This window comes from Pipistrellus hanaki, assembly GCF_964339955.1.
Source record: "Pipistrellus hanaki genome assembly, chromosome: 18".
NCBI lineage: Eukaryota > Metazoa > Chordata > Mammalia > Chiroptera > Vespertilionidae > Pipistrellus > Pipistrellus hanaki.
In genome coordinates this window covers 34,897,860-34,908,636 of record NC_140520.1, presented here as the reverse complement: position 1 = coordinate 34,908,636, position 10,777 = coordinate 34,897,860, and the positions used below count along the sequence as shown (strand labels likewise).

The 10,777-nt window shown below is 41.8% G+C and overlaps 1 protein-coding gene across 1 annotated transcript; it reads left to right on the top strand.

The window, feature by feature from the left end:
• Nucleotides 1–1,618: 1,618 nt before the first annotated feature.
• Nucleotides 1,619–2,557, top strand: LOC311613073 (olfactory receptor 6K6-like; the record flags this gene model as incomplete). The annotated part of the gene is made up of 1 exon (XM_084866543.1): nt 1,619–2,557. The coding sequence occupies exon 1, from the start codon at nt 1,631–1,633 to the stop codon at nt 2,555–2,557; it is 927 nt and encodes a 308-aa protein (XP_084722669.1). The 5' UTR covers nt 1,619–1,630.
• Nucleotides 2,558–10,777: the final 8,220 nt, after the last annotated feature.

Below are 10,777 nucleotides of genomic sequence, written 5' to 3'. Positions count from 1 at the left end.
GTCATTCTGGAGAGGCTCTTGGTCTGAGGAACTATCAATATGAACTACTGAGAGAGGAGGAATAAGGGGAAGGAGAAAGAGAGAGAGAGAGAGAGAGAGAGAGAGAGAGAGAGAGAGAGAGAGAGAGAGAGAGAAAGAGAGAGAGAGATAATATTTTCTGACAATTGAGTATTTATTATCTAATAAGAAACAAGCATTTTATTATTGCTACCCTTGTAATTTATCTATTATAAATAACCAAAAAGGAGCAAAGGGAAGGCCAAAAATTATAGGCTTTGCCAGGAAGCTGCAGCTTAACACTTCCCAGGGAGCTACCAGACAATGTCCCATAGATCACTGCGGGGAGGCCTGAGCAGGGCGGAGAATAGATGCCTGCCCAGTAACATCTGCGTGGCATATGGAAGGCACTTGTCTGTCAGTCACACCTAAAAACAGGCCATTGGCCAGAGTAGGCACGGCCAATGTAAGCATGGGAAGATTTGAGATATTTAACCCCCCAAACAAAGGCATTCATACTCTTGTCTCCTGGCTCTCTTGCTCACTCTCATGCTTCTGTCCTCCTATATCCATCCACATGGCCCACAGCCATGTGGACCCCACACTCAATGGACTAATGGTCTCCAACTAGCCTAATGCTAACTGGACCCATTTTCAACATGGAACGGAAACTCTAGACACTGGCTTTGCTTTTAGCTCTGCTGAATCCCCAGCTGTGCTTCTTCCAGGTCTGGATTGAAGTAAATGGGACTTTGAAAACCCAGGGATGTAATTCCACACAAATAAAAATCACTCATCCTCCCACGTGAGTCTCAGATATCATAAGGACCCCATACTCAGCACCAGGGGGAAAGGGATATCCCAATTCCATCAATAACACTACAAAATCAACAGAAGAAGGCAGATATATGAAGATGAATGCTTTAGTCAACCTCGAATTAGATAACATGGCTAGAAAAGATGGGAAGAGCAGCATGAAGAACTATTAAGAGAAGGGCTTCTGACAGGCCTTTACATTTTTTTTTAAAAAAACTTACTTTTCTGAAAAACAAAAATAAAGAATAGCTGGAAAGATAGGTACATGTTTTCTACTATTTCATAACTGTAATTTTGCTACTTCGTAACTATAATTTTGCTACTGTTATGAATTGTAATGTAAACATCTGTGCTTTCTGATGGTCTTAGGCTCTACAGCAGCAGTTCTCAACTTGTGGGTCATGACCCACAGGTTGAGAACCGCTAGCAGGGTCATCTAAGACTAAAGGAAAACACAAATATTTACATTATGATTCATAACAGCAGCAAAATTACATTTATGAAGTAGCAACAAAAATAATTTTATGATGGGGTCACCACAACATAAGGAACTTATTAAAAGGGTAATGGTATTAAAAAGGTTGATAACCAGTGACTTAGGGCTCCAAAAGCAAATATTTGAGCTTTTTCTCTCACTTTAAGCACAACTGAGAGATATTTCTAACTGCCTGTTTAGAGTCCCAGAATTAGCTTAAGTAACTGATTACAGAAAAGAGTGAAGCACTTTGCAATGAATAATCACCATCCCATTTCCAGGAGTTTGTCCCCTTTCTCCCCTCCACAGATTACACAGTCTAAGGCCAGTGGGAATCAGACCATGGTCACTGACTTTGTCTTCTCTATCTTCCTCAATCTGCATGAACGTGGTCTGTTATTCTTCATTCCATTGCTTCTCATCTACGGATTTATCATAACTGGGAACCTAGTGATATTCATTGTCATCCAGCTGGACACAGCCCTGCACACCCCCATGTATTTCTTCATCAATGTCCTCTCCTTCCTGGAGATCTGGTATACCACAACCACCATCCCCAAGATGCTACGCAATCTGGTCAGCGAGCAGAAGAGCATTTCCCTGGCTGGCTGCCTCATGCAAATGTACTTCTTCCACTCTCTTGGGATCACAGAAAGCTGTGTCCTGACAGCGATGGCCATTGACAGGTACATAGCCATCTGCAATCCTCTCCGTTACCCAACTATCATGACTTCCAATCTTTGCATCCAGCTGACAGCTGGCTCCTGCCTCTGTGGCTTCCTCCTCGTACTCCCAGAGATTGTGTGGATTGCCACCCTGCCTTTCTGTGGCTCCAATGAGATCCATCAGATCTTCTGTGACTTCACGCCTGTGCTGAGCTTGGCCTGCACGGACACATCCTTGGTGGTCATTGTGGATGCCATACATGCGGTGGAGATCCTGTCCTCCTTCCTGGTCATCGCCCTCTCCTACATCCGGATCATTATGGTGATTCTGCGGATGCCTTCAGCCGAGGGCCGTCACAAGGCCTTCTCTACCTGTGCTGCCCACATTGCAGTGTTCCTGCTGTTCTTTGGCAGTGTGGCTGTCATGTATTTGCGCTTCTCGGCCACCTACTCAGTGTTTTGGGACACAGTTATCGCTGTCACCTTTGTTATCCTAGCTCCCTTCCTCAACCCCATTATCTACACCTTGAGAAACAAGGACATAAAAATGGCTATCCATAAGCTTTTCTGCTCTCAGAAGAGAGCAGGAAGGATTGGGAGCTAGATCTAGATCCTAGAGAGTCTGAAAAACCTTCTGGAAGTTCAGCATTTCACATTCTATGACTTGTTTATGATTATGCTTTTTCTATTGCTAAAGATACTTATTCTGTTATTATAAATAAATATAAAAAACTGCTGTGTCCAGGTCATTGGTGGCCATTCCATAGCCTGTTTACATCAAGACCCTACCATAGGTATGTATGTTAGTTGAAGCAGTATACTTGGTTTTCCTGCCTTTATAGCACAGGTTAGCGTCTTACTAACACTCTCCCTGCTGGGCTTCTGCCTGCTCTTCTGTGGTTCCACATGCGGGTGAGGCTAAAGAACAGGATAGAGGAGACAATGAAGACATCATAGTTCTGAAAATTGCTTATGTTAACTTTCCTCCAGTCTCCTTCCAGTAAGAAATCCCTGCTGTTCATCATGCCATGGTAACAAACTATTTCCTGAGTCTAGAGAAGGACAATCTGTATTTTTAGCTGATTTAGTCCATAAACTCAATGCACTGGCCATAGACTGGTGATGTGTTATAGCATTTTAGGCCCAATGAAGTGATATAAAGTTAATAACAATAATAGCACCAGGTATTTCCCTAGAGATTTACTATTTTAAAGTTTCACGTATATGAATCATCTGGAAATTTAAAATATTCTAAAGGAAGTAAGCACTTATCAGCTTTATTTAAATGTTGGAAATAAAGCTCAGAGATGATGAATGATCTGCTATAGACCATGTAGATATTTACTGACAGAAGAAGCCGCATAGCCAGGGGTGAGAAGACAGAGACACAGAATGGGAAAGCCCCCCACTCAGGTGAGGAAGCAGCTGAGAAGTTGGAAAGATACTGCAGCTGCAAAACTCCCTCCCCCTGAGGAGAGTAGAATGTCAGTCTCACACAGGGATCCCCAATCCAGAGCATCAGACAGGGGAGGAGGAGACCACATAGAATCTAGCAATGAATATCACTGGGGATTCAGTGTGCCAGGAGACCCAGACCATGCTCTCCCAGGGACCAGAACTCCTAGTGTTACAGCACCGGCCTGGGCAGAGCACAGTCCAGACTTCTACTGCTGGCAAGGCCACATTATCATATGTGGGTCCTGCAGGGGGGTCTGCTGGCTACTCCTAGCAGTGAGATTAAGGGGTTTTCTTTTCTGACAAAGCTTTTGCTAGAGACCCAAAGAGTGACTAAACTGTGCACTGGGAGAAAGAGCTGGTCTGCCCACCTCAAGAGCACAGCCAGCTCCCATCCCTCCACCTGCTGCATGACTTAAGCCAACCTTGTCCTGTTGAGCTCAGCTGGGTAAGGAGATCAGAGTGCAGTGCAGATCTGGGACGTTGGACACTGTCCTGTGGAGTTCAGTGGCATAGGGAGACCAGAAAGCTGCCCACAGATGGAATTTTCAGATTGTGTCTCCCTGGGAAACTTTGTCTGGGAACCAGACAGGTGAGTGCTGGGCTGTGTGGCTACATTGCAGGGAGGCAAATCCAATCTCCCCTGAGTTCAGCCTGCACTACTTTGGGAAGGAAAGAAGTGCCTGACCCCCTCCTACAGGTTTGTGGGCACCACCCACAAAAGTAGACTGTTTGGATCATCCCTGCCTAGTCCTGGATACCCTGCCCCACTGTGTGCAGTTCTGTGGGGGGGGGGGGGGGAAGAGGGGGGCGAGTAGAATAGCTCAGAAATGAAACATTTAAACTGTGAGACCCTCAGAGGCTACTGTCTGAAACTGGGATGAAGTGCTTAAGCCCCTTTTCCAGGCTGGGCCAGAATCATCTCCAATAGGAGACTCTTGATATGTCCCCCTGAGGCCAGGATGGCCGAGCTTTCTTCTGCAGAGGGGCAATCTGGCTGTGCCCAATCTCAACCTGCAGCGAGCCCCTCTAGAAGGAGCTAGAGCTTGAGATTCCAGAAGAGACTGAGTGCTTTGGCTTGACGCCGGAGCCATAGCACCCTCACTGAGTGCATGCCTGCCTGATCCCAAAGAAGGGGATCAACTAGCCCTGTCCTCTGGACACTGATGGCCCCACCCTCTCAAGCTTGCAACCTGTGAAAGGGCTGTGGATCCTGGCCAGCTTGGGCCCATTCTACAGTCTTTCTTCAGAAAGCTCTGGAAATAGACCAGGACATCTCAGGAGGAGATGGAGTAGCCTACAGGTGGATGCAAATTTTAGGGAGCCTCTGTCCTCTGACAGATCTGCCTGCAGCTCTAAACTGGAGAAAGCCAAGCCTTTTACACTGATTGGCCCCTTCTGTGCACACTTAGGTACAGCAGATGCAGACACAAACAATGAAATGTGTGGCAGCTCAAGACAGCTAGCTCCATGCTAGTGACACACATATGACACACACATGTGACCTGTAGCTGAACCCCACGCAAGTAAACCCAGAACCAACACAACCAGTGGTGGGCCTCAGACCATACTAGAACTTTACCCAACTTGCCACACAAGTGGCACATCCAAAGGAAGATTTTGGCAGGAACCATACATGCTGGAAACAATTCTGCCTTGGAGGGCAGGCCCTGTACAAGCATCTAAAAGGAAAATGAATAATCCACTTGTACATAGTTATTGAGATTTATCCTTTCAGTTACTCAGCCTAGAGTGTTAACTCCACCCATGAAAAGACCAACAGCATTCAAGACTCAACTGCAACAGCTGGTGTATGTAACTCTTGAGAACCATTCCTTGAGCAAAAAGCTTGGGATTGTGTATTATTATCTATCCCCTACCAATGCATTGTCCTGCATTCCCAGATAACCAATTACATAAATACAGATTAGCCATACATAGCTGGTTTAGTGATATTTCATAGAGAAAAATGTTTTGAACATTCTTTTCTTCTCAAGTACAACATAATGCAGAAGCAAAAGGAAAAGAGATAAGAAAAGAACTATATTAACAAAAAGCATAAGCAATGTGACTTAAATGCATGCAGTATACTAAGTGGACCCTGTAAACAAGGAGGACATAAAAGAATGAATAAGTAACTTTTTCCAGGGGAGGGCTTCACCACAGTGCTGACAGACTTTATAATGAGTCTGTCTTCCCCATCCATTGGGATGATCTTTGAGAGTAAATGTAGTTCTTCATTAATTTTTGTGTATCTCATACCAATGCCTAAAACAATGAAAACTGTATTCTGAACTCAGTATTTTTTGAAAGTTCTAAATTTTTCTGTAGCCAGAATTTGCGATAGTTCTCAGATGCACCTAAACACATTCTTCCTGTTGTCTTCTTAGTAATGCAAACTCAACATCTCTAAATGAACTTAACATCTCATTTCTTGTTCTGCTTCCCTTTTCCTAATCCTGTTGAAGAACTCATAATTACTCTCCCCCAGAGAAATTACATTTCAAAACTCAGAGAAATTTAAGATTAAGATTTTGTTCCTGACAAAATTCCAGGTTTGCAAGACTTTACTCAATTTACATGTTCAGTTGGCTTCCTCTCCTCTGGCTGAAACACCTCAACACGCTGCTCATTATTTCTCAGAGTGGCTTTAGTTTGTCCTTGTATCACCCTAAAAATGACAGCAAGATTTATATGGTGTTCCCAAAAAATGTATATACACTTTTATTTTTATGGTGTATCAAAAAATGTATAGTACACTCCTAAAAATGATGGCAAAATATATATGGTGTTCCAAAAAAATGTATACACACTTTGAGTGATTAAAAAAAGTCAGTGTTTAAAGAAGACATAAGGAAGGTCAAGAGACATATGAAAACATGCTCAAAGTCACTAATCATCAGAGAGATGCAAATCAAAATGACAGTGAGGTACCATCTCACACCTGTCAGAAGGACTAGCATCAACAAATCAACAAATGACAGGTACTGGTGAGGATGCAGAGAAAAAAGAACCCTGGTGCACTGCTGGTGGGAATGCAGACTGATGCAGCCACCATGGAGAATAGTATGAAGTTTCCTCAAAAAGTTAAAAATGGAACTCCCATTTGACCCAGTAATCCCACTTCTAGGAATATATCCCAAGAAACCAGAAACACCAATTAGAAAGGATATATGCACCCCTATGTTCACAGCAGCACAATTTACAATAGCTAAGATTTAGAAATAGCCTAAGTGCCCATCAGCAGATGAGTGGATTAGAAAACTGTGCTATATCTACACAATGGAATACTATGCTGCTGTAAAAAGGAAGGAACTTCTACCATTTGCAGCAGCATAAATAGACCTGGAGAGCATTATGTTAAGTGAAATAAGCCAGTCAGAAAAATATAAATATCACATGATCTCACTCATATGTGGAATATAATGAACAACATAAACTGATGAACAATAACAGGTCCAGAGACAAAGAAGCATTGATCAAACCATCAAACTTCAGAGGGAAGGTACGGGAGGTAGGGGTAAGGAGGATAGATCAACCAAAGGAGTTGTATGCATGCATATTAGCATGACCAATGGATATATACATCGGGGGGAGGGGGGGGAGGGCATGAGCAGGGGCAGGCAGTAGAAAGAAAAGGACACATATGTAATACCTTACTCAATAAAGGGAAAAAGTCAGTGTTTATTACCATACAGTTCACTTTCAAAATTTCAAAGAATCTACAGAAATGAGTAATTTTTTTGTCAGCACCTGTTTTCAAACTGATGATCCATCTGGTCCAGAGACTTCTGATAACGCAAAGTAATGGGATGGCAAACATCAAGAATCATTTCATTCCGTATTTGTGTGCCCTCAATTTATCAACTATGGCTAGTTCTGTTTCGTAAGCTTTATCTTTTATGCATCTTCATAAAAAAGCCTAGTGGATCAATGTTCTTTGTTCAAATCTTAATCTGGCTTCACCCATTATTTAAAATCAGCTAAGCCTGGAAAGGAGTGGGAAAAAAAAGCAAGTTATCAGCTGTTAAAATGTAATATATATATATATATATATATATATATATATATATATACACACACACACACTTTGAATAGTTATAAAGGCAGTACTTGTACTTCAACTGTGATTTCAAACTTCCAGGATGTTTTAGGATGAATTTTCTTTGTTCAAATCTTTGTCTGGCTGAAAAGAAAGAAACACCAATTAAGCTATCAGCTGTGAAAGTGTACATACATATTTTAGAGACACCCTGCATGTATATTGCAAGCAACCCAAAGTCATTAGATAATTTTGAGTGGGGATTAATGCACAAAATTGCACCTTAATAGTGTGTAGAATGCATTTAAACCAAAAAATGATAGGAGTAGATAGTATCATTAATTTATTTAACTGTCAATTTTTGAATAGTATTCAGGCATCACACCTTTTTCAGCAATTGTCTTTTCTGTAATAATGGAGCTAAAGGATAAAGGGAATGAGGGTATATGTGAATAACCTAGAGGATTTGACAACTGACAACATGGAGGCCATGTTGAAAAGATCATTAAAGATGACATTTGGTAGTTTGTGAGATACCATTATTGACAGATATTGGAACAGCTAAATAAGAGATAGTAGAGGAGCAATTATAAAATGAGTTATAGAGATGTTATTTTGAGTATGTGAGAAAATTTATAAGTAGAGATTTCCAGTTGCCACTAAAAACATAGACTTGGATTTCTACATTTAGATAAACCTATGTCCATAGATGTGTTATTTAAGTAGAGATTATAATTGAACTATAAGGAAGCACTGGATACTTGAACAAAAATGTAGGGAATAAGAAGAGACTGGGGAATCACAATTGTTGGCCGGGAGAAAAAGAGGACTGATAATATGTAGTAACTGCCATTTACTAAGAATGTGCCCAAAATATTCTAAAGCATTAATATATTTCATCTCACTTTATATTTTCAATGTTCTCATAAATTAGTCATTGTCTATATCCCCATTTAGAAATGAATAAACTAAAGTTTTAGTGACTTATGTATCTTTCTTATAGTCATGTAGCTAAGTAGGTGGCTAGGCAAAATAGAAAATGCTTTTAAAAAATATATGTATTTTATTGATTTATTACAGAGAGGAAGAGAGAGGGACCAAGAGTCAGAAACATCAATGAGAGAGTCATCGATCGGCTGCCTCTTGCACACCCCCTACTGGGGATGGGCCCGCAACCAAGGTACATGCCCTTGACCAGATTCGAACCTGGGACCTTTCAGTCTGCAGGCTGACGCTCTATTCACTGAGCCAAACCGGTTTCGGCAGAAAATGCTTTTTAATCAACTATCTAAATTGAGTCATATAACAATTCTCTGAAATAGGTCAATGATGATGATGATGATTTTAAGCCTCATCTTAGGAATGAGGATATATTTTTATTGATTTTGAGAGAGAGTGGAAAGGAAAGAATAAGGGGAGGGTAAGAGAGAGAGAGAGAGAAAGAGAGAGAGAGAGAGAGAGAGAGAGAGAGAGAGAGAGAGAGAGAAAGAAACATCTATGTGAGAGAGATATATCTATTGGTTGCCTCCCATTTGCATCCAGACAGGGGACTGGGCATATTTTTCTGTACAGCAGTGGGAAAAAGTAGGTTTACATTTAATAAAATACAGTACTGGTATGATAATTATATAATAACTAAATAAATCATATAATAAATAAATTATATAATAACTGTTTCATGTACTCACAACGGTAACCCTACATTTGCCTGCCTCTGTATTATTACCAAGACTGAAATGGAAATTGTGATACTGATTTTTTGGTAGCATCTGAGATTCATGAGACATAGTTCCATATACGTGTAGATAGGTGGGAGAAAAGCACAGATATGCTGACAGGCAGATGATCAGAACTGCTTTGTTTGTTTGTTTGTTTGTTTGTCTGTTTTTCTAAAAAAAGAAATGAAAGTTTCAGAAATGTTCTGAAAGAGTGAATAAGAGTGGCAATAACTTTTTGTGTTGACCTCCGATAGTACATATCCCTTTTAAGGGGGGATGCTTCTTGGGGTATATATTTATCCTACTTTCATGTTCCCTGCTACTCCCTTCACAATCACCACACTCAGAAACTTGTTTTTAAAACAGAAATGAGACTATTACTCTTGATTCTTGATGTTATTAACCTGGGCATCAGAATGGAAAACACGTCACTTTTCATAGTCTATAAATTACAATGAAAAGAAACCATGTAATCCATGAAGTTCACTTTCCATGTATTTAAAAATAAGAGTAGGGGGGAGGCGTATGACCCGCTTTAAGTTGGAAGTAATTAGTGGCAGAACACAGATAAGACGCCCGCATCCTGATTCCCAGCCTGCACGTCCTCAGGCCTCCTGTGGATGCAGATAGACGCTCCTGTGTGCGGTGCAGGGAAAGCTGGGACACGGGTGTCTCCGCCTCAGGCCCGTGGAGAGGACTCCCAGAAGAACTGCATTCTGGGACTGCTTCATTCCGGGTCTGCATTCACATGTTCTTCATTAGTAGAGGAGGAGGGCCAGAGGAGGAAACTGAGGTCCCTCCAAAGATCCCTGCTCCCCAACTCAGGTAGCAATTGGTCTCTGCAGAGAAAATGCTGGTAATTGCAGAAGTTGAGGATGTGCTTCATTAAAAGAGCACAGCGCCCCCTGGGAACAGCTCCCTTGCCTCAACATTGGCTTCCCCACTCAATTGAAGCAGTTTGTTTGCCTTCTCATTAGTAGTTTGTTTGCTCTGTTCCCCTGAGTCATTCAAAAGAAAAGTTTTGTGAATTTCCTGATCTGGGTAGGCCAGGCTCCTCTGCCTCCCTGTGGAATGTCTAGGAACCCAGGCCCTTCAAACACTCTACGTGTGGCAGCAATAATGCAGCAATGGGTGCCAGGCTTCTCTGCTTGGTCAAAGAGAAGCCGAAGCAAAAACCTGAATTGGCTAAGTACCGGTATGTGGACGTTAAATGCAATTGCCTGCTATCTAACTGAGAAGAATGGGCATGGATATGTAAGACTGGTGTCGCACACAGTGCTGAAACATTGCCAGGAGCATACTGTGCTGTTGGGCCTTTGAGCCGAGGTACCAGGCCGTCTGCATGCCTTCCCCATGCACAGAATGCCTACAGGCCCTGTGTGTTGGTCCATCTCTTCACCATTCATCAAGCATCCTCACGCTTGAACAGCACCTCCCCAGTGAGAAAAGGCAGAACAGGACACATACAACTATTATATTCTCTACTTTTCAAATAGAGGACTGAGGCTTACCCAGAACAGAGCCCTTATTTATTTAGATTAGGTGAAATAACATTTAAAATTGACCAATCTTTAGTCCATTCAGATCATCCATTAATAATTTGATACCT